This window comes from Phyllopteryx taeniolatus, chromosome 9, assembly GCF_024500385.1.
Source record: "Phyllopteryx taeniolatus isolate TA_2022b chromosome 9, UOR_Ptae_1.2, whole genome shotgun sequence".
Classification (NCBI taxonomy): Eukaryota; Metazoa; Chordata; class Actinopteri; order Syngnathiformes; family Syngnathidae; genus Phyllopteryx; species Phyllopteryx taeniolatus.
Genome location: NC_084510.1, coordinates 5,436,037 through 5,459,493, shown reverse-complemented (window position 1 = coordinate 5,459,493; position 23,457 = coordinate 5,436,037). Strand labels below are relative to the sequence as shown.

Here is a 23,457-nt window from a genome sequence, read left to right as displayed (position 1 = left end):
CAGGCTTTTCAACTTTGCGTTCATAACAGTTCGGATGTTTTTTTCCCCTCTTTGACCCAGAGGACACGATGTCCCCAATTTCCAAAAACAATGATGAGCTCGGGCCCAGAGAAGCCGGCGGCGTTTCTGGGTGTTGTTGATAAATGGCTTTTGCTTTGCATAGTAGAGTTTCAAGTTGCACTTACATCTGTAGCACCGAACTGTATTTATTGACATTGGTTTTCTGAAGTGCTCCTGAGCCCATGTGGTGATATCCTTTACACATTGATGCCAGTTTTTGATGCAGTGCCGCCTGAGGGATCGACGGTCACGGGCATTCAATGTTGGTTTTCGGCCTTGCCACTTACATGCCGTGATTTCTCCAGATTCTCTGAACCTTTTGATGACATTATGGACCGTAGATGATGAAATCCCTAAATTTCTTGCAATTGTACATTGAGGAACATTGTCATTAAACTGTTGGACTATTTTCTCACGCACTTGTTCACAAAGAGGTGAACCTCGCCCCATCTTTGCTTGTGAATGACTGACCAATTCAGGGAAGCTCCTTTTATCCCCAATCATGGCACCCACCTGTTCCCAATTAGCCTGTTCACCAGTGGGATGTTCCAAACAGGTGTTTGATGAACATTCCTCAACTTTTGCCTATCTTTTTTGCCACCTGTCCCAGCTTTTTTGGAACGTGTTGCATCCCTAAAATTCTAAGTTAATGATTGTTTGCTAAAAACATTAAATTTTACCAGTTTGAACATTAAATATCTTGTCTTTGTAGTGTATTCAATTTAATATAGGTTGAACATCCATCCATTTTTTGAGCCGCTTCTCCTCACTAGGGTCGCGGGCATGCTGGAGCCTATCCCAGCTATCATCGGGCAGGAGGCGGGGTACACCCTGAACTGGTTGCCAGCCAATCGCAGTAGGTTGAACATGATTTGCAAATCATTGTATTCTGTTTTTAATTAACACAACCTCCCAATTTCATTGGAATTGTGGTTGTATTATAATAAGTGAAAAATTAAATTGCACGCCCACATTCCCACTGAGCGTGAGTGGTTTACCATATATTTGTTTCACTTTGACCTCAAGTATAAATGCCCGTCATCAATATACAGGAGCAACGAGAAGTTTACATATAGTTTAAAGAATAACACATACAGCAAGTTAGAGATATTTTTTTTATTTTTTTAACCTGTCCTTTTCAGCTGCATGGCCATGCAGAATGGTGGCTCTGTATGCCTTTTGTGCTGGAACAGTTTTGCTGTGCAACAGGGAAGTTTGAAGTACTCCCTCTGCTTATTTTTTTATTTTTTGTGTACTCATTCATTCATTCATCTTCCGTTCCGCTTAGTGATGTTTATTTAAAATGCATCCGGACAGAAAAAGGTTTTAGGGGACAGAGGGACAGAATGGACAAGGGGACTAGGGATGCAAACCACAGCAGAACAATAGTTAGAGTGTAGATATTTGACCACGAGTAATGTTACAAAAGTCAAATTGTGTTCTTATTTGTGGACGGGGGGGGGCGGCCACCAACAGGGCCCAACGCAGGAGCCAGCTGCCACCCAAAAAAGGTCACAGCTGGCCAAAAGCAAGCCCATGTTAAGTGCCCACCGCGAGCAATGACGGTCGAGGGCGCCAGAAGAGGAATGCGGGGACCCAAGAGGGGGGATAGGAGGGAAGGGGTGACCTACATCTTCCTGCGACCTGACAACCGAAGGGGGGGCAGGCTCCAGGAATCAAGCCAAGAGAAATGTGAATACCCACCACCCACCCTATTACTCTGGTTACCAGGTCCCCGACTGGCAACCGGTATTCCTGTGCCGTGATTGTGTGTGGTGGGAGGGTGCATTCAAAATGGGAAGACTGGTGGAGGTGAAGCGAGACGGTCACCTGCAACCGTCACCCCCACCCAGGCCAACCAGCTCCCCAAAGGATGTGTATGCGGTGTGTTAAAAATCCGCGGGGGAAAGGCACAGCGGGCCAGAGAGCAGGCCGGAGTGTCAGAAGACATCAGTGGGGGATAATCAGTGTCACACTGAATAGCCGTTTAATACAGTGGGATTGTGGGTTAAATACAGAAATGTAATTGCAGCCTCTGTACCTCATGACTACAGATCTCTAAAATAACTTTAAGCTATTTAGCCGTGTAACACATACTGTATACAAATATGCATGTAATTTGCTGGTTTGGCTTTGGTTCGTCTTTGCTTTGTTGAGTGCCACAGTTGGTTATTTTGACATTGTATAACTTCTGTGTGTCGAAATGAGCTACTTTCCACAAATGGAACCACAAGCAAGGACAGTATGACACATGAGACACAAGAGGAAGCAGTTAAGACATTCTGTTTTTTTTTTTTTTTTTTTTTTTTTTAAATCAATCCTAAACAAATTTTAAAGCCCTGAAATCTTTTTTTTATTTTTTTTTTAAACAAACTAAATACAATGCTTTGTAAAATCCCACTCAATTCTCCTCTCAACTGATGTTGTATCATAGAATCCACTTCTCCAAACTTGACGTACCCTTAAGAAAATTGACTAAACCTCTGCGCATTTCCTCTCTGGACTTTTTTTTTGGGGCCATCCCTTGCTATTGGTGCCTTTTTTCATTCCCTGGAAAATGTTTTCACATTTTACAAAATCAATAAATAAATAATGCCTATTATGAAAACATTGTATCATAGTTCATAGTCTTCTTAACATGAACACGTAATTGTCGTTGTAGCAAAATGCCGAACAGCCACGGGTATATGCAAACGTACGGCAGAACTCAAGATCGGCGGCAGAAGAACGACACGGCAGGAAGGTCAAGGGGCAGACAGGGTCAGCAATGGAAGAGCAATACTTGGAGAATCTTTTATGGAAACAATCTGCAATGAGCAAGTGAGTCAGTGCTTGAAATAAGTGGGCATGGAGGGATGAGTGGAAAAATCCATATCGATGTAATTTACTCTAATGTACAATATATAGAGTAACAATTTAGAATTTTAATCAGTAAGGGCATTTATTTGGCAACTGAGTCTTTTAATCTGAAAACTGAGTCACACTGCACTTGCCCCAAATGCATTTGAACCATCAGCTGATAAGCATTTACACAGTTATTGATCTTTTTATTGATTTTTTTGATATATGGTTTGTAGCATATTAGACAAAATCAAACATTTTACGTATTTGTTAAGAAATGGCTAAGAGCACTAAGTGCAGCATGAAACAAATTATTGTTGAAATTTACTGCGGTAAGATTGAGAATTCCAGCCTGTTGGGATCCTTTCCACACTGTTGAACTCCTTTTTTTTTTTTAATAACTTAACAACTATATAAAATGTCTTGCATGTTTTCAAAACTAATTTGCAGAATTGGAAAGGATAAAAAGCATTGTTTTTTTTTTTTTTGTACAAATGTTATTTATGTTTGTGGGTAAACTGTGTACAAACATGGTCGTTTGTTTGTTCTCTATAATTCTTACTTCATTGTTATTAAAATAATAATAATAAATCACAAGATGAATAAGGGACACATAAAGTGAAAGTAAAGCTTGTTTTGAATATAAACAATAGTGACACTTTGCAATACCTTTGTCCCTAACAGGGGAAACACTCACAATCAGCTAAGATCATAAACCATAAAGGGCGAGGTGATTGATTTTAACTATGGAAATATATAATACAATAATACATATAATGATATGTATAATATTTTATCTTCCCCGTACCTGTGTGGGTTTTCTCCAGGCGCTCCGGTTTCCTCCCACATCCCAAAAACATGCATGATAGGTTTATTGACGACTCTAAATTGCCCGTAGGTGTGAAGGTGAGTGCTAATGGTTGTTTGTTTATGTGTGCCCTGCGATTGGCTGGCAACCAGTTCAGGGTGTACCCCGCCTCCTGCCCGATGACAGCTGGGATAGGCTCCAGCGCTCCCGCGACCCTTGTGAGGATAAGTGGCTCGGAAAATGGATGGATGGATGAAAAGTGCTTTCAAAGTCAAATTGATGGATTCATTGATTGAAAATCCAGCCCTAATTCAAATTATTTAGGTGTTTGCATTTTATCAATACTTCCTGAAGGTCAAACATATCATCTGTCTGATTTAATGTTCAAAACCTAAAATAATATTTTATTTTTTTCCCCAGAGGTCATCACACTGAAGAGTCATTATTAGCCAAGAAGGACTGTTTGATTTTCTGCAAACGTGCACTTCTTTGTGTCGAACATTTCACAGCTGTGTAAACTACAATATTTCTCATGGTTTAGTTCCTCTGGAAAATTCCCCTTTTCATGTCCACTTCCTTATTGAGTAAGAGGATTAGAGGCATGTGCCGTCCTTCCACTTTCAGTCTTCTTGTAGGAAGTCGACACAGCAGGACAAACTGTGTGGCTATTTCAGGTAAGCGTGGACTCTCACAATGTATTATCGGTGACCTGATATTGTTGGATGTATACAGACCTCTTAAATGACCTTGAAAGTTATGGTAGTGACAGTATGGACAAATACCTCAGGTGGAACATTTTATATGCCTTATATTTTTCACTTTATCCCATCTGAAAAAGCATGATACTGTTAAATTGCGAGAATCATCAAAAGAATATTGGAACTGTTTGTTATTTATGCATGACCTGTACTTATTTTGTTCATATCAAAATGGACAGTGGATGTGCCCTTGAATCTGAGCTTAATTAAGTGCTAGGCTGCTGACTTAACTGGCATCATGTGGTTTCAATCAGTCATTCACAATGAATGGTGACTTTATAACTGATATAGGAAATTCCATTCTTAAAGTAGTACTTCTGTAGACTACACCCTCATGGAGTTTGATTCCTGTTTTGGATTTTGTTAGATTGTGTTGGTGTTCCTACTGAAGGGTCCGGTGATTGTAAATCATCTAATGCAAACATAAATGATTCATTTTGATGAGGAACTTAAGGGCCACTGAAATTCCCAGTAAGAAGGTTTTCATGTTTTGTTTTTTTTTTTTATTCAAAAGGTAACATGGCCCTGTGGTGTTGCCTGGTGTTGGTTGCCTTCAGTCATGTGACCTCAAGCGCCAATCCTGGAGTAAAAGTCCAACTGACGCATAATGGCGTTGAATATGGTAAGGATTGTAGTTGAAACATAGGCTGAAAAAGCACCAAGTTTCATTATCCGATGTTCCTCTCCTATAGGCAGGCAGCTCGGGATGGCTTCAATCCAGAAGAAACTCAACAGCATAAGAATCCCAGATATGTCTGGATCTCAGAGAGTGTCCGTCATTGGCAAGGTCAAGTACAGCTTGTCAAAGTAAGACAATGTATTGACCTGATCTGATCTACAGTATATGCTCTATTTTGCTTTGTTCTCCAAGTACCATCATTAGCATGTTATTTCCTCTAGTATTCAAACAGTGGCTGTGGGATTACCTTCCTCTGCTGTGGATCTGGTGCCTGGGACCAGTGTCAGACTGTCTATTAGTAACGCATTCATCAGTATGAAGGGAAATTGGAGGGTCAAGTACCGCAGATTACTGTGAGTGAGGCAAGATGTTCCATACACAAAATACCTTCCTTCTTCTTCTTAGTCTGGTTTTACTGGAATTTTTATTTTTATTATTGCCATGTAAATTGTATGTTGCAGCATTGGACCAAGAAAAAAAAAAAAAATCCTAGTTGCGAACGTACCTTTCATTGACAATGGCAATAAATCCGATTCAGGTTCTGATGTCTCTTAACAGGAAGGACAGCGGTTCCTTTGATTTGAGTGTGAATAGACTGTCCATCAGCACAGGCATCGCTGTCAAAAGTGATGAGACAGGGCGACCTCAAGTCAGTAATGTCAACTGTGTGGCTACCGTTGGCAGCGTGACCATCAAATTCCACGGTGGAGCCAGGTGAAATAAGTACCGCGATCCACTGCTCTCCAGAAGAAACGGCTGAAAGCCTTTCCTCATTCATTGCGGTGTCTTTTATTTCAGCTGGCTGTACAATCTTTTCAGAAATTTCATCAGTAAGGCATTGCGGAATGCGCTGCAGAAAAAGGTGAGCACTTATTAAGCACTCTTGACCATGACCCTTGCATGCTGGTTTAACCATGAATCAAATTCTACCAGTAGGAATCTTATTTAACAGTAGCGAGTGCACCTATGTAATCAGTATAAAACGTAACGTAAAAAAAAGGATTCTAGTTTTGTACGCTGACAAAGCGCACAAAGTACCAATCTAACCAAACTTGATAGTGTTGCAAAATGCTTGACAATTTCTGCATGTTTAAATGATGGCATTTGAAAAAGAAACCTGTTGTTGCAAAACACACACACACGCACGCACGTAAAATATCACCTTTCACCATGTCTCCTTCGTCAATCTAATGTTTCTTCCCCTTTTGTGTAATTGTTGATTTATTTTGACTTACCTTATTCAAACAATACTTTACTATAGTAATATGATGGAATTTCCATTGAACGAGGAGCCAACTGTTTCACTTTGAACTCCCCCAGATTGTAAAAACAAAAAACAAAAACACTGAACTTATTTTATTTTATTATTTACAGTATACGTCTACTGAGTAGCTCACCACAGTAACTGAAATATTAGATGATTGAGACTGAATAAGACTTATCGTCATAGTACTGTATACCAAACAGCATTGCACCATAGTGTTTACCCTAGCATATTACTACATAATGTGCACTTGGAATTCATACTTCAATTGCACTTAGGTAGGCTTGATAAAATGTATTGAGTTACATAAATTGTATATAGTGAGGACAAATAAATGGTCGAGATGGAGAATTTAAAAAAAAAACTGACTTACTGTATTTACAGGAATGCTGACTGATTTATGTGCCTTTGATGGCTTGGTAGTTGTAGTTGGTAGTAAAAAATTTACAAAACAAGGCAGAAAATAATGTAGATATCTATGTATTTTATACGGGCGGCACTCAAACTCTGCATCATTTCAAAAATCTTAAAACAGATTCACACCATTACCACAAAACAAATCTAATGAATAATAATCTGATTTACAATTTCAGATCTGCCCCCTGGTGGATGACGCCGTGTCTGATTTGAACCCTCATTTGAAAACACTCAATGGTAAACATCCCTCTTTTTGTCATATGTGGATGTCAGAACCTGTTCAGTGCAGCTTATGATCTAATAATAACAGTTGGCAAGACTTAATGAGTACATATTGAGTTCCAATTGTTCACAAATCACAGAGATTATTCAACATAATTCAACGAGTGGCTGGAGAAAACCCACGCAGGCACGGGGGAGAACATGCAAACTCCACACAGGCGGGGCCGGGATTTGAACCCCGGTCCTCAGAACTGTGAGGCAGGTGTGATAACCACCCTTTCACCGTGCCGCGCATTCAAAACTTTAGAGGTCTAATTACATTCACTTGTAAAGGTTATAGTCGGGATTAGAATCATAAATATTACCCCTAATTTCTGGGGTCCTGCATTCATTTTAGAGGGGGTGCCTTTTAGGTTCTTGAAATTTTAACCCGAAAGCCAAAAACCCTCAACTTTTTGTGAGAAGTGCATGTGCGCATGTCTCCTCCTCACAGTTTTCAGTAAAGCTCCAGGCATGAATTATAAGGGAGACATCTTGCTCTGTTGCAAGTACTGTTTTTTGCAAAAAGTGATTCCAGGCCTCAGAGGGCTTGATTTTTTTATTTTTTTTGGACAGTCAGCAAGAGTGTAAAAGTCGTGCTCGCAATGACGCAAACGCACAGTCGTGGCCTTCAGTCTGTCTGTACTGTGTAAACACTTCATTTCACTGGTTCGAAGTTTTGCTTGCAGGTAGTTCGCAGTTAAAATCTATGAATTTATGAGGAAACAAGACTTTTTGGGATTACAAATATTACAGTGAATACTTGAATTACAGAATGAACAGCAAACAGTATTACAAAGCCATAGCCACTTGTAATCATAATGTGCTCTGACTGAAAAGGCCTCACGGCCTTAATTTTTTGGGATAATACAAGTAATATTCTTTTGTCCTGCAGTCTTAGCCCAAGTGGACAAGTATGCAGAGATTGAATATTCCATGGTCTCTGATCCTGAAATCTCGAACTCTTTTATAGGTTTGAGTTTGAAGGTAAAATCCCATCTAAAGGTTTAAAAGACATCTACATCTAAATTTAAAAGACTGAGTTACATATATCGATCGTCCCTCTCTGGTGTTTAGGGGGAATTCTACAACATCGGGATGCATCGGGAGCCTCCGTTCCCCGCTATGGTCTTTTCTCTGCCACCTCAGAACAACAAAATGTTGTACCTTGGTCTGTCTGCCTTCACCGCGAACTCTGCAGCTTTTGTCTACAACACAGCCGGAGCCCTGAGCTTGTACATTACTGACGATATGGTGGGCCGCAATATTCTCTTTTCAACTGTGTCTACTTTTACGCTGACCTGTAACTATTCTCGCTTCGTCGCCACAGATCCCTCAAAGCTCTCCAATCAGGCTCAACACCAGAACATTTGGAGTTTTCATCCCCCAGGTGACAGGACCTAAACCTCATCAAACTATTAACTTCAGGGGATGAAGAGGGAAGTGATTTATCAATAAATATTGCCGTGAACTTTCAGATTGCCAAATCTTTCCCGGGTTTATTGATGAAACTGCTGGTAAAGACGGTGAAAAATCCCATCACCACTTTTGAGCCCAACAACGTGACTATTCAAGCCACCAGCACAGTGACGGCCTACGCAATCCAGCCCAACGGCACACTCTCTCCGCTATTTATCATTAACTCGGCATGTTACATATTTTCATGATTATATTCTTTTTGAAATATTGCATTCTTCCTCTTTTTTGTAAAAAAAAAATGTCTTCACTTGTATTCATTGTGCCCTTACAGACGACCAGCGTGAGTGCCCGAGTGTTTGTCAATGGCATGAGGCTAGCTGGAGCTGTCACTCTGAACAAGTGAGTTCAGAAAAATAAATGACTCTTTGTTCTAAGAAGAGACGGTGGGGGCAAAAGTTCCTTGTGTGGATGAACGTCGCAGTCTAATTTTGCTTGATTTGCACAGAATGGATCTGACCCTGGGGACAAGTTATGTGGGAGACTTTCGGGTAAGAGCTGGATTCAGAGACAAATTACAGCTTTTATAGTCCATAGCGATGAGAGGAACTAACCTGTGCTTAATTTACAGGTCAGATCTCTTGACAACATCCTGAACATTGTCCTGAAAGTGGTTGTTTTACCCATACTGAATGGTAAGTTCTTACCACATGAGCCTGTGTTCCTCCATGGTGCCTTTTTCAATATACAATTGTGCACCGTGTCATATGGAATTTTGACAAACTAGGGTCTTCATATTAATATTATATAATGAATATTTGACATTTCATACAGATCAAACTGCAATATCTTTGACATGTTTAGACGGTGTTCTGTATTTAGATCTCTATTGTCTTGTCAACTAATCCAAATGCGTGGATTGCTCTGTAGTTCAACTTGGAAAAGGATATCCTCTCCCATCCATTGGAAAGATGAACCTTGTCAACACTGACCTTCAGATCCTTAAGGTTAGAAAGAGTGACTTTTCAGTAAAAAATAAAGGCTAAATCATAGTCTTTCATATTTGAAATATCGATCTTCTTCTCCTGTAGGACTACATGGTGGTTGGGACAGATGTTCAGTTTACAGCGTGATGGGAGTAAAACCCAAACAATGAAATATCTATAAGATACTACACATCTCCAGCCTTCATTTCAAAACAATATTATTACTCAACATTTATATTTTCTCTTTGTTAAATCAATTATTGTATGTTTTCTTTTCCTGGCAAATTAAATGTCAATGAGGGAAGTGGGTTTTTGTTTGTTTTTTCTTCAGCACACAGTGTTGTGTCATCCAAACTGCGCAGGACACTATTTGCTTCTGACCTGCGAATTGTCTTTGTTCCATTTCAATAGCATGCTAAATAAATGGTGAATAAAATGTAACAAGATGTGCTGCTCCAAGACTTTCTGCAGTGGGAGGAAAATATGTGAACCCTTTGGAAATTCTTACATTTCTGCATAAATTGGTCAGAAAATCTATTCTGATCATCTAAATCACAAGAATAAACAAACTGTCTGCTTAAACTAAAACCACAAAATTATTATTTTTTTTTTTAAATTGGAAATAACGTAAACATTCATAGGACAGCGATGGAAAAAGTAAGTCAATCTCCAGGCTACTGATTCTCCAAGAGCTAATTAGTCTGGTGTGAGCCAACCTGGAGTCCAATCAATGAAAGCAGATTGGCGATGTGGCTTAAAGCTTCTTTAACCACTAGAAAACACACACCAGTTTAGAATTGTCTCTTGTAGAGAAGCACTGCCTGATGTGGTGCATGCCTGCTCCAAAGAGCTCTCAGAAGACCGACTGTATCGCCATTTACCAAAATCCTGAAACTTAAATAACAAACCAAATATGTTTTCCTTAAATTGATGAACTCGACAGTTTAAACACTTTCAACCATAATAGCGTTCTTAACAACTTGCACATACTAACAGATGTGTTTTTGTAACAACACAAAGTTCAAGGATCACATTAGATCAACACAAACACAGGGGTCCAAAGTGACACAGATGGTTGAAATGTCTTTTTGACAAGATGACAGTTTGACATACTGTAGTTTGTTTCCTGAGTGTCGATCAAGGTCATATGGCAATCGTGGATGGGTAGAGGCAAATGTTTATCATATTAATTGCTGGGCAGAAGTGCTGACTGCATCATGGGACGTCTGTGACACAAGGCTTGACCTCTCAAACTCTGCGAGCTGGCTGACAATATCTACATAAGAGAAAGGACAGCCATTATTTATTGATAATATCATGAAACACCTTGTTGAAGATAGAGCCATTCAAATCTCTCAGTGTCTCACACAAATAACTGTGATACAGGGGACCCCTCGCCCAGTCGGCCCGCGACCCTAGTGAGGATAAGCGGTACGGAAAATGAATGAATGAATAAATAAATAAATAAGCAATGGAAGACGGTGATAACGGTCATCATCAAGTGGATAAAATGGTACAACAGTGACAGTCAGCACATACCTGTCACCATTTACAGTGCCTCTGATTAACCCCTCGCATCAAGTTCAGCTGTTCATTTAGCTTTTCCTGCCATTTTTTCACTTTTTAGCAGAAGACTGAAGGTTATGTTTTAACACTGACTGGTACTTGGAACTGGTCATAATTCTTCCACCATGTCTTGGGCCCCAGTTTCAGCTGAAGAAAACAGCCTCAAAGCATGTGATGCCGCCACGACCATGCTTCGCTGTTCAATCTTATCTTTGTTCCAAACCTACCTTTTGGAATTATGGCCTAAAAGTTCAACCTTAGTTTCATCGGACCACACAAACACACACATAAATATCCCAAACGTGGGGAAATGAGTTACGGTCCGATGAAACCATATTAAAGCAAGTACAACTTTGGAACCGCAGTGTTTGTGAAAAACATTAAGCTGAAAGTATTGGATACACGGGCATAGTTAGAGTCAGGCTAAAACCAGCTGCGATGCCAACAACGTTACCTTCGACAATCGCATCTTCAAATCAGACACTGGCTGCCATGGTAATGAGAAAAGCGGAGACCTACAGGACGCAGGTAAGGACTTCTTTGCCTGTACTACAACTATACTATTGGTGGTGATTAAGCACTGAGCATTAGAAATGTATTAAAACCATTTGCAGTTACAGTTTAAACCAAATTGGCACGCTGTTTAATACGGTTAACGTTTTTAGTATGAGAACCTGCTGGAGCAAATATTTGTATTTGCAATCCACTCTGCGCAATATTGTGTCCTCTTCTCCACCACATTGACCCATGTGAGCACCTTTCAACGTCTATCGTGCAGCTGTTAAAAGTCGCCGCTAGCAGCCGTAATAAGACAGGCTCCGACATCCTGATCGGCTCAAACATGTAAGGTTTGACCACAAGTTGACCTGTTTATATACTGTAAATCCTCACCCTTCTTGTATTGTGCGTCCTCTGTCCACTGCTCTTCTCTACACGAACTTACGACTTCTACTCAACGCACCCGGCTGTCACACTCCTGAACTTTGCAGACGACACCACAGTCATCGGCCTCATCAAAGACTGTGACGAGACTGCGTATCGACAAGAAGTGGAGCGGCTGGAGCTTTGGTGCGGCCAACACAATCTGGAGCTGAAGACGCTCAAGACGGAAGAGAGGATCGTGAATTTCAGGAAACATCCTTCGCCACAGCTGCTCCTCACACTGTCCAACTGCCCTGTGTCAACCGTCGAGACCTTCAAGTTCCTGGGAATTCCAGTCTCTCAGGACCTGAAGTGGGAGACCAACATCAACTCCATCCTCAAAAAGGCCCAACAGAGCAGGGTTCGCGTTGCCCGTTCAGCACCTCGCCAGTGGCTAATTAAGCCCGCAGTAAGCGGCGTCACCTCCCCCCTCGGAGGAAAAACTTAAGTGAACTACCCCTTAACAGTGGCAAGAGGGAAATGTAAGATAACTACAAACCGTATGGTAGACGTTTTAACTGCGCATGTACATCTCTATCTGCCATGCTCCCTCGCATGTCACGTTTTTTTTTATTTTTTATTATTATTTCTTTTTTTTTTTAAACAATTCACATACATAGGGCAAGTGTTATTTAAAAGAAAAGGAAAAAAAAAAAAAAACATACGCTGGAGTACTTTAAGCCATGGACGTCTCAAGATCAGGAACATTCGGGAGTGTTCAATAATACCTATTCTTTAGCCAATTTATGGTTGACAACTTGCTGGAAAATAACCTGTATGAATTACAAAACATTAACAATGCAAATATGACTTGTGACCGACCGCCATAAAATCCTTGCACCTTTGACCTTTAATATACATCATTAATAAATATGTTGGTCTCTTCTATTATATTAGGAAAATGTGTCTAAACACTGAAGGTTCCCTTTAAAACTGACAAAGTGCACTAATGCAAATCCCACCTTCACTAGCACATAGTCTCCAGTGTTGATTACAGCTGTGTTGGACTCTGCAGAATGAACAGCAACATCCTCTTTGGGGAAGATCACCCTCATATTGCCATCTGTTCTCCCACACAGCTCCTCGGCAGATCTCTTACTCTCCTGTAGATAACAGAATGGCATCATGAGTATTGTTGCTTGCTAAGGTTACACTAACCCAGTACAGCATGTGTGAATGAGCTTTGTTACACATTACAAATCAATTTATCTATTTCTATAAACATCTGCTAGCTTTGCAAATAAAAAAAAAATAAAAACAGTTTTTTTTTCAGGATGCTAATAAGATTCTAACGCAGCATCACTGCATGTGAATAAATGAAAAACTTGCAATGACTGTAGTCTACACAAAGCAACTACTGATAAGTAATCAGACAATATTCTTGAAATTTGTGACTAGAACAAATAACATTGTTATTATAACAGATTTATTACACAAAATGATGACTACATATCCAAGGAAGCCCACACTTTTCCTTGGCAGAGTCCTGAAAAAGTATCCTGTACTTTACTACAGCTTGAGTAGGATATGCTCCAAACTCTTTGATTCTTATTGTTACATAGAAGAATAATTGATGAAAGCTGAGTTAAAAAAGATTGTCAAAACATGCTGACTGGTATTTCTGCCGCGTTTTACTAGATGAAATGAGTGATGATTCAAAAGTGAATCGGTTTTTGCTCAAGAACAAAGACAAACTCTTAAAGTATCAAGGTTGTTGAGTGTTTGATCATCTTAACCTTTTATAATACTGGTTAGTGGTTAACTTATTTTTACACTTGTGTGAGAGTTAAAGACATAACGCCCTCCTCATTTTTAAGAGTGTTTAACGTGGTTTATTGTTTACGTCTATCAATATTTCTGTTAACTTATTTTTGCACGAAAAATGTTACTTATTACTTACTACATTTTGAACAGACACTGGAACGGAATCAATTTCCATTTTTTACCATGGGAAAAAAAATTTTTTTGAAACCCAAACAAATCAGAAGTCAACCAGCATCCCAGAACACTCCTCTGTAGTCCCCACACAAACCCCTTTCGCACTGCCTGTTAAAGCAGGTATTCCCCCCCCCACCCCCCTTTTTTTCGTGTCGCTGTTCTCACAAGCACTGACAGCATTGACATGGACTTGGGGCATGAAGTCTTCCCACCTATAATTAGCCTTCAAAGGTAATATCAGAGCCGTACGAGAGGAAGGATAGTGCCCATGAAAAGGAGACTGCAAGGACATGGGTGTGACACGGGAAAATAAAGCGCAGGCCTTATGTAAATGCAACGAGTACAGTACTGACCCCCTCCACCAGGACAAGTTGTGTGCTATCAATAAGAGCAGCGTTGACCCTTGCAGCTTCCTGTCTGAACACAGTGATACACTCTTCCAACCTACGCTGCTTCACATCCACTGGCACATCATCTTTAAGGTTATGGAATGCAGGGGTTTTCTAGGTTGGACAACAAAAAGAGAAAATTCAAAGAAATTACTATGTGGCCATTGAGTAATGGTGCCAGCATTTTCGTGAATTACTCGCCTTTCTCATGCTATAGGCAAAAAGGAACCCGATGTTGTAGCCCACTTCTCTAATGAGAGACAAGGTCTGCTGGTGATCTTCTTCTGTCTCGCCACAAAAGCCTGAGATGAAGTCACTGCTGAGACTTACCTCTGACACACAGACGCACACAAACATACATTATAACAAACTAATAATCTCAAGTTAAAAAACAGAACATGCAAAAATACAGTGCCGTGAAAAAAATATTGGCCGCCTTCTCAAATTATTATATTTTTGCAGTTTCCCCACTTTAATGTTTAAAATCATCAAACAAATGTAAATATCAGACCAATATAACCCAAGTGAACTTAAAATATTGTTTTTAAATTATAATTTCATTGATTAAGGAAAAACAAATATTCAGTTACCTGACCATGTGTGAAAAAGTAATTACCCCCCTTGTTAAATCATTAATTAATTGTGGCTAATCACAATTTTTGGTTATTTTTCACTGATCACACCCAAGCCTGATTACCTCCAGGCCTGTTCAATCAAGAAATCACTTAATCAGAATCTGTCCCGACAAAATCAAGTCAGGCAAAAGATCTAAAAAAGCTGCAACAAAATGACACGATTCTAAGAAACTCCAGAACAGTCGAGAAATTAAGTAATTGACATCTATCAGTCTCGAAAGGGTTACAAAAGCCATTTCTAAAGCTTTAGGATTCCAGCGAACCATAGGGAGAGCCATTACCCTCACATGGAGAAAACATAGAACACTGGAGAACCTTCCCGGGAGTGGCCGGCCTACAAGGATTACCCCAAAAGAAGAGCAATGACTCATCCAGGAGGCCACAAAGGAAATCAGGACAACTTCTAAAGAACTGCAGGCCTCCCTTGCCTTAGGTAAGGTCAGTGTTCATGACAGAACAATAAGGAAGAGACTGGGCAAAAATGGCATCCATGCCAGGCTTCCAAGGCGAAAACCACTGCTGACCGAAAAGAACAAAAAAACATTGAATGATACCCTTTTGGGAGAATATTATATGGACTGATAAGATGAAAGTTGAGCTTTTTGGAAGGTCTGTCTCGTTATATCTGGCGTAAATGTAGCACAGCATTTCAGAAAAAGAACATCATACCAACAGTCAAACATGGTGGTGGTTGAGTGATGGTCTCGGGCTGGTTGTTCCTCACATGACCTTGACAACTTGCTGTGACTGATAGAACCATGAATTCTGCTCTTTAACAGAAAATCCTGAAGGAAAATGTTCAGCCATCAGTTTGTGACCTCAAGTTGAAGCGCACTTGGGTTCTGCAGAAGGATAACGATCCAAAACATACCAGCAAGTTAACTTCTGAATGGCTTGGAAAAAAATAAAACATTTTAAAAAAAAATGAAGGTTTTACAGTGGCCTAGTCAAAGTCCAGACTTGAATCAGATTGAAATGCAGCGTCATGACCTTAAAAAGGCAATTCACACTTGAAACCTTTTTTTGCTAAATTCAAACATTTCTGCAAAGAAGAGTGGACCAAAATATCTCCACAGAGATGTGAAAGACTCATTGCCAGTTATAGAAAACGCTTGATTGCAGTTGTTGCTGCTGAGGATGGCCCAACCACTTATTAGGTTTAGGGGGCCATTACTTTTACACACAGGGCCAGGTAACTTTGAAGTGTTTTTTTTCTTAATAAATGAAATCACCATTTTAAAACAGCCTTTTAAATTCACTTGCATTATATTTGTTTGATATTTACATTTGTTTGATGATCTTAAACATTAAAGTGGGGAAACTATGCAAAGACATAGGAATTTGAGAAGGGGGTCACTACTTTTTCTCGGCACTGGTATATTGAATTGTTGCCGTAATCAGAGTCTCCAGTACGGTTACAGACACAGTATTTTAAAAGTTCTTACTTTATAAAGAAATTAAATGCTCAGTTTGGAGTAACTCTATTAGACAGGCAATAATGGATCAAGAAATATTTATTATTGCCATTGTAATTTTGTAGTGATATAAACTGCAATGCATCATACAATCATGTTTCTAATATACGATATTACCTTTATGAAGCTACAGTACATGAGGGGGTACATTTTGAAAACACTGTACAGTATGATACATCTTAGTTCTAAACCACAATAACAATAACTAATACATAACTTTATTAATGTCTTTAGAAAGGAACATTTACAGTGTATAACAGTGTGACCTTCAACAGGTTAGACTATCCCACATGACATGGAAAACCCGAGACTAGACCATTCGTACACGCATTCAGTCACTCATAAGCGTAGCCTACCTTGAATAATATTCCTGATGTTCTGTACCAATTCAAGGTATGTCTCTCTTGTATACCTGCAATTTGTGTTTTAAACATCAGTTGCAAGAACTCGTATGTGAACCCTGAAACTGCATTTGATTTAAAATGTGATCCGATGATCATCTAAGTCACAACAAAAGACAAACTGTCTGATTAAACTAGTCCTCGCCCACTCACACATCCACCCATCCATTTTCTGTACCGCTTTATCCTCACAAGGCCGGAGCCTATCCCAGGTATCTTTGGGCTAGAGGCAGGGTACACCCTGAACTGGTTGCCGGCCAATCGCAGGGCACATACAAACAAACAACCATTCGCACTCACATTCACACCTACGTATGGGCAATTTAGAGTCTTCAATCAACCTACCGTGCATGTTTTTGGGATGTGGGAGGAAACCGTAGTGCCCGGAGAAAAGCCACACAGGGACGGGGAGAACATGCAAACTCCACACAGGCGAGGCTGGGATTTGAACCCAGGTCCTCAGAACTGTGAGGCAGGTGTGCTAACCAGTCGTACACCGTGCTACCCTCCACTCACACAATTATATGTTTTTATAGGACACACCAAAACATTCACAGAGCAGAATACCGGATTACCAACAAAAAGAACTGTTAATTAGCATGAAGCTGGAAAGGGTTGCAAAAGTATTTCTAAAAGCCTTAATGTTCATCAGTCCATGGTAGAACGGATTGTTTATAAATGGTGAAAGCTCAGCACTAATGTTACTCTCCGTAGGACTAGCCATCTTAATGAGGTGAAGAAAGATAAAGACTGGCATATGGTAACATCATCATCTTTTCCTTTCGGCTTGTCCCGTTAGGGGTCGTCACAGCGCACAATATTTTTCCATGTAAGCCTATCTCTTGCATCCTCCTCTCTAACATCAACTGCCCTCGTGTCTTCCCTCACTACATATACGAGTTGCACTTCATGATTGCACTCTGTAATAGCATATTTGATTCCGTTAGCCCTTGGTAAATTTGAAATTGTTGTTTGTTTGTTTTTATTAGCATTTAATTATTCTTATTTAAAATTTCAATTTGCACTGAAATTGTTTCCATATTGTTTGTTGAAAAGTAGTGCAGTAAAAAATATTTCCCTAACATTAAGAATAATCGTCATTAATATTTGTGATTACAATATTGATCAAAATAATCCTGATTATCATTTTGGCCATAATCGTGCAGCCCTCCTTCTGACCATTGGGCATGTATGATCTGCAACTACAGGACACACATGGTTTGGTTGAGGTTGTTGTCAAAGGAGGCTCAACCAGTTGATAAATCCAAAGGTATACATGCTGCATTCAGTAAAAACACAATTGTTTGTGGTATTAGTTTAAGAAAACTGTCTTTTTCTGTTGTTGTGACTCAGATGAAGACCAGATCACATTTTATGAAGATGCAGATACCAGGTAATTCCAAAGGGCTTCCGTATAGTTTTTTGCAACAATATATATTTTCTTACCCACGGCGCATAGCTTTCAAGACCTGACTGCTCCCACTTTGAGCTGGAAGATGGATCTGCTTACAAATGTTTTCTCTCTCCGCAATTAGATGCAAAACCTATGCACAAATGCAGAGAGGGAGAGAGGGAGAGAGAGAGAGAGAGAGAGAGAGAGAGAGAGAGAGGGAGAGAGAGAGAGAGAGAGGGATGAGAGAGCTGATCAATCACCAGTCAACTGGCCAATCTTTTATATCTGAATATGTGTGATTGAAACAAACGCTCATTCATGAACCTCATCAGGAAAGTCTTTAGGATGGGGTGATGTGAATCTGATCCTCATATCAGGATCAACCTGTGACACTCTGTCCAGCAGGTCTGAGAAACGTAGACCTCCCAGTTTAGGCCGGTACACAGTCTTGAAGCCGCGGCTCAGCTTTGTCGGAACCGCACCACAGAACTGTTCTTCAGATGTGTCTCTGTAGCTGTTCACATTCTGACCAAGCAATGTCACTTCCTTCACTCCCTGAAAGCATGTACACCACATATAAGACTTGATACTGATTAACTGAATAAATATTTCCACTTCCCATTCAGTTCAATTTGAACTATTTCTAACTTACCTGATCGGAAAGGATACGGACTTCCTCGAGAATAGAGCTGGCAGGTCGACTCCTTTCGCGGCCTCGAGTGAAGGGAACAATGCAGTAACTGCACATATTGTCACAGCCCCGCATGATGGACCTGCAAGACATCAATTGAGTGTGTAATGTGGGTGAATAAAACCACCAGAAAAATGTCCTCTTGACAAAACGTACACAAAAGCACTGTGTCCCTGAGAAGAGTGGTGGACAGGCATGATGTCAGCGTAGGTCTCCTCTAATGAAAGCAGCACATTGCTTGCCTGTTGACCTCCCTCAGCCACAGTCAATAGACGGGGGAGATCCCGGTAGGCGTCTGGCCCGGCGAGGACATCGACAAGTTTCTCTCGTTCCAAAAGCTCCGTCTTCAGTCTCTCTGCCATGCAACCTAGATGGACACGCACAAAACATGTTGAAAAGCGCTCTGTAGCCTGTGTGCATGTTTATTCATTTAGCATATCGCTCCATCTGTCCATCTTTCGAAGTTAAAAGAATACATTACAAACATTTTATATAATACATCCACTAAAAACTAACATACAACTAGAATATCACTTTCCAGAGCACAAACCATTAAAAAAAGTAATTTGGATGTTCATAGATGGGATCACAAATATAAACTTTTAAAAATTAAAAAGAACTAGATTGTAACTAAAAGTCCTTTCTTCTATCCTTTGCCAAAGCGCCCACGCATCAACAGTTCAGTAAAAGGTCCCATACCATCTATTTTTATTTTTTAACAATCTTTGATGTCCTTTTATTGTGTTTGCCTGATAATTTGGGTTGAAAACGCCGAGGATGCCCTTTTAAGCTATTTTAGTTGTTTTTTTCCGCCTGACATTTGAGACAGCCAGATTTCTCATTAATATTTGATATATAAATAAGCTCTGCTTTGATTGCATCACTGACATTTCTACTTTAAATATGGAAAACAGCATTGGTCTGATTGGTCCTTTGCGGCATCTCAGTTGTCAAGCGTTCATAGTGTAGTCACATGCCACTTTTGACCGACAATCCTGTGAAGGCTGCACATATACAGTATATTGTACTTCATCACTTTTATAAAACCGGTGGTTCTCAAAGCGTGGTACAAGTACCACTAGTGGTACGCAGGCTCCCTCTGGTGATAAGCGAAAAAAATCCTTGAATTAAATGTGCAAACTGCAAAATATAATACATTGGCTCGACACTAGTGAGGATAAGCGGTACGAAAATGGATGGATGGATGGATATTTTTAATCCAATACATTTATTAGGTTCAGTTGTATTTAACTTAGGCTTTACACGATCAGGATTTTTGGGGTCGATCACAGAGTTTAAAAAAACGATAACCATCACTGATCAGCGAGTTTAAAAAAACAATAACCAATCACCGATCCGATCACAAGATGGAGCAATGTGTCTATTTAAATGACCTGTTCATTTACTGTATATACTTGTTTACTTAATTGCTCAAAACATTATATTTACAATAAATAATGTGTCTTTGTTCATCTATATATGCCAGTGAGGCATAGTGACACACAGAAAAAAAGAATGGTCTTCTATTTGATGGCTGGAAGTACATACATTAATTAATGTCTCCGCTTTTTTGTGATATTTTTGTTTGTTGATGTGCTGTGAGATTTTTCAATTGTAAAATATGTGCCTTGGCTCCATAAAGGTTGGAAATCATTGGTCTAGAGCGATGTGGGACCATGGACCCTTGGGCACTGGTAAAGGCAGTCGGTTGGAACTTTTATGCATAGCACACACATGACAAGCGTTAATATATTCAGTGACATCCCTATTCTCCCACTAGAAACGCTGTTGAATAACATGAAGAGACTTAAACCCATTTTATTTGTGTGTGCCCAATGGATCCCTTCCCCCCATAGATCCAGTACCACAAACAAGTGGTTGTCAGGACAACCCTCTAGAACCTCAGTCCCTTTCATGGCAGCTGTCACATTGTCCTCTCGTCCCCAGGTAAGGACCGAAACAAAACATGAATCCGGTAATATGAATTTGGGGTCATGGTTCAAATTATCAGTGTCAAAAATCCAAGATAAGGAGTCAGGTTTACCGTTCTCTGAGCCTGGACGATATTTTTGTTTGTTGGTGTACTGTGAGATTTTTCACTTGTAAAATATGTTCCTTGGCTCATTAAAGGTTGGAAATCACTGCTCTGGTCAGGTAATGTATTCTAATCAGTCAGGTCAAACCAACATTACAACATGACAGAAATAATGGTTGCTAACTTACTGTAATTAAATTTGTTTAGTGTAATTAAATTACTTCACCCACACAGAAACATGAGAGCATGATTCAACAGAACGGCGGTACAACCGTTAGTGCTAGCAGTAGCTTGCTAGGCTACATAACGTTTTGTTGCCTGCTTGCGAGCCGTATCTTATTAAAAGTACGTGAACATACCTCGAGCAAGCCTTAGACGAACTTCCTCTCCCGAGTACCGGTGACCACCAACACACATTTTTCCCGATTTTGTTCTTATTATACCGTTGACGCGATCCGCTCTTGTTGTCGTCGCGATGGTAAAGAGTGTATCCGGTCGCGTTTATGAGTCGACAAGATAAAGCCCAATGATTGTAAGAAACGGGATGCAGTGGTATCGGAATACACGATTTTATTGCAGTAGTCTGACATAGTGCAATCGTGAAAAACCAAATTTGTCTTCTTGTCTGATCCACACATTACATGTCTGTCTCAGACATGTTGTCTGTCCCACACCGCCGACATATTTTGTTTTTTTTAAATAACTTTATTGGTGGTCAGATATTTACAGTACTACGCCAAAAGACACGCAACAAGGCTAAAAATAAACTCGCTTTTGGATTCAAATATACTGTACACGATGGCGACACAGAGTAAATGTCTTTTGCATAGCCGATCAATGATGTCACTGATTGGCTCGGCAAATGATGACATTAAAGCCAATCAGCATAATATGCTAAATATCTGCCAATACCGATCAGGCCGATCAAATCGGTGTAAAGTCTAATTTAACTTAAGTACAATACATTTGCTATTCATCATTTGGAATGGTCTGGTCTGATTTCAAACATTCATTTAGGTTCGATTTTTATTTAACTTTTTATATGAGGATAAGTGGTACAGAAAATGCATGGATGGATGGATTTTCTAAACATTTTCATTGAATTATTTTGTTTTCATTTTCTTATATTTAAGCGCAGCGTTAACGTTCAAACTGTCCAAAATCTTACAGTGGCTTACAATAATATTGAATATATCTTTTAGCAATAAAATCTCTGCCTCACTCTTGAATACTTGGGCCTACTACATTACTGTATTTTAATGTTAGTCACTACGGTGGTACTTCGAGCACCAATTATTTTTTTAGGTTGTCCTTGGTGTAAAATGCTTGAGAACCACTGTATGAAACCATCAAGATGGAAAGATAGAGTAGCAATAAAAGAAGGAGCGAATTCCTACAGACGACTTGGGCAGAAAAACAAGAATCTCCAGCTCGGCTCACTGTGCACTATTGCGCGGGGCACAAACACTCTTTGCATCTACATATTTTGGTGATGACTGCAAAAGCGTCGCTATTTCATCCACAGTTACATTATGAATTATAAATATAGTTAAGTATTAGTGATGCACGGAAATTAACATTTTTGACTGAAACCGAAAACCGAAAGTGGGGAGCGCCGGAGCGAAATCCGAAAGACCGGCAGAAATTATCAATGAATCAATCAAATTTTATTTGTAAGCGCTTTTCATACAAGACAATGCATCACAAAACGCGCTACATTAATTAAAATATAGAAATAAATCAAACTCGCCAATTATTAATTATAAACCTATGACAATTGTTAGTAAAATTGCATTTATCTACTGCATTATTGCATCTATGACTGCAGAGCTGCCAACCTATAGAAATTCACTTCCAGAACAATTTGTCTGAATTTCCATATTTTTAAAATTATGTCAAGAATAGTACCACGGGACAGTTATTGCAATATATTATGCAATAGGATACAAAACTTCTGCATACTGTTAATTAATTTCAAAACATAATCAGTAGTCTCTAATTTAACATTAAATTTAAATTATATGTCCCACAATGTTAACACTGAAGGTTTCTAAGGCTTATTTTCCTTTAACAGTCTACTGTTCTCAAGAATTCGTCTTGTATTTCTTTTTTTATTCACTTTATTTACCAATTAGCACTCAGCTAGAATCTATTCGACAGGAAGCTACATTCTTCTTAGGGTCCTTTTCTTCTTCGTCTCTTTTTGATGCAACACAGTATTTTTATGTAATGCCCCCTAGTGTCCTGACTGAGATACCACAGTTGGATAAAATTGTGCCTTTATAAAAATGACAAACCTCTGCTCCTCTTTTTTAATGAATGCCTTATGTTTTTGATACAAGAAATGCCAAGTCTAAACTGAAAGCTATTCATATTTGTGTTTATTCATTTTTATTTGTGTTTGAATTTGCCACACCAGAAATGTTTTGATACAAAAAAAAAATTTGTTTACTGCTATATGCACAATAGGCCATATTCTCCCGTTGGTGCGGAAGTCGGTATTTTACGCGCCTGGCTTGCGTG

The 23,457-nt window shown here is 39.5% G+C and overlaps 2 protein-coding genes across 5 annotated transcripts in view; one reads left to right on the top strand and one right to left on the bottom strand.

Moving 5' to 3' along the window:
- Positions 1–4,219: 4,219 nt before the first annotated feature.
- Positions 4,220–9,794, top strand: LOC133483717 (bactericidal permeability-increasing protein-like). The gene is made up of 16 exons (XM_061785307.1): positions 4,220–4,383; positions 4,982–5,089; positions 5,160–5,274; positions 5,368–5,499; positions 5,705–5,860; positions 5,945–6,008; positions 7,004–7,064; positions 7,984–8,075; positions 8,166–8,342; positions 8,419–8,478; positions 8,567–8,734; positions 8,839–8,906; positions 9,013–9,055; positions 9,136–9,199; positions 9,435–9,511; positions 9,596–9,794. Exons 1-16 carry the CDS (start codon positions 4,275–4,277, stop codon positions 9,635–9,637), a joined length of 1,536 nt encoding a protein of 511 aa, XP_061641291.1. The 5' UTR covers positions 4,220–4,274; the 3' UTR covers positions 9,638–9,794.
- A 273-nt stretch (positions 9,795–10,067) lies between these two features.
- cdk5rap1 (CDK5 regulatory subunit associated protein 1) overlaps positions 10,068–23,457 on the bottom strand; it is a 16,527-nt gene continuing 3,137 nt past the window's right edge. For 2 of the 4 annotated variants that reach the window (XM_061785303.1, XM_061785306.1), the window contains exons 5-13: positions 19,056–19,266; positions 18,861–18,981; positions 18,533–18,763; positions 18,262–18,359; positions 16,771–16,826; positions 14,506–14,636; positions 14,269–14,418; positions 12,940–13,080; positions 10,068–10,766 (exon numbers count right to left, since the gene is read on the bottom strand). In XM_061785303.1, coding sequence (XP_061641287.1) covers positions 10,677–10,766; positions 12,940–13,080; positions 14,269–14,418; positions 14,506–14,636; positions 16,771–16,826; positions 18,262–18,359; positions 18,533–18,763; positions 18,861–18,981; positions 19,056–19,266 — 1,229 coding nt within the window. In that variant the 3' untranslated portion in view covers positions 10,068–10,676. Of the gene's footprint in view, positions 10,767–11,947; positions 12,285–12,642; positions 12,751–12,939; positions 13,081–14,268; positions 14,419–14,505; positions 14,637–16,770; positions 16,827–18,261; positions 18,360–18,532; positions 18,764–18,860; positions 18,982–19,055; positions 19,267–23,457 lie in introns of all 4 variants that reach the window. The other 2 variants (XM_061785305.1, XM_061785304.1) reach the window with 2 other exon arrangements.

What these genes read in the sequence shown, in the direction of transcription:
- LOC133483717 (XM_061785307.1), top strand. Translation starts at nt 4,275, where the DNA reads ATGTCCACTTCCTTATTGAGTAAGAGGATTAGAGGCATGTGCCGTCCT. An exon ending in GCATAATGGCGTTGAATATG is followed by an intron (nt 5,090 to 5,159) that starts GTAAGGATTGTA and finishes CCTCTCCTATAG; the next exon opens with GCAGGCAGCTCGGGATGGCT. An exon ending in CGCTATTTATCATTAACTCG is followed by an intron (nt 8,735 to 8,838) that starts GCATGTTACATA and finishes GTGCCCTTACAG; the next exon opens with ACGACCAGCGTGAGTGCCCG.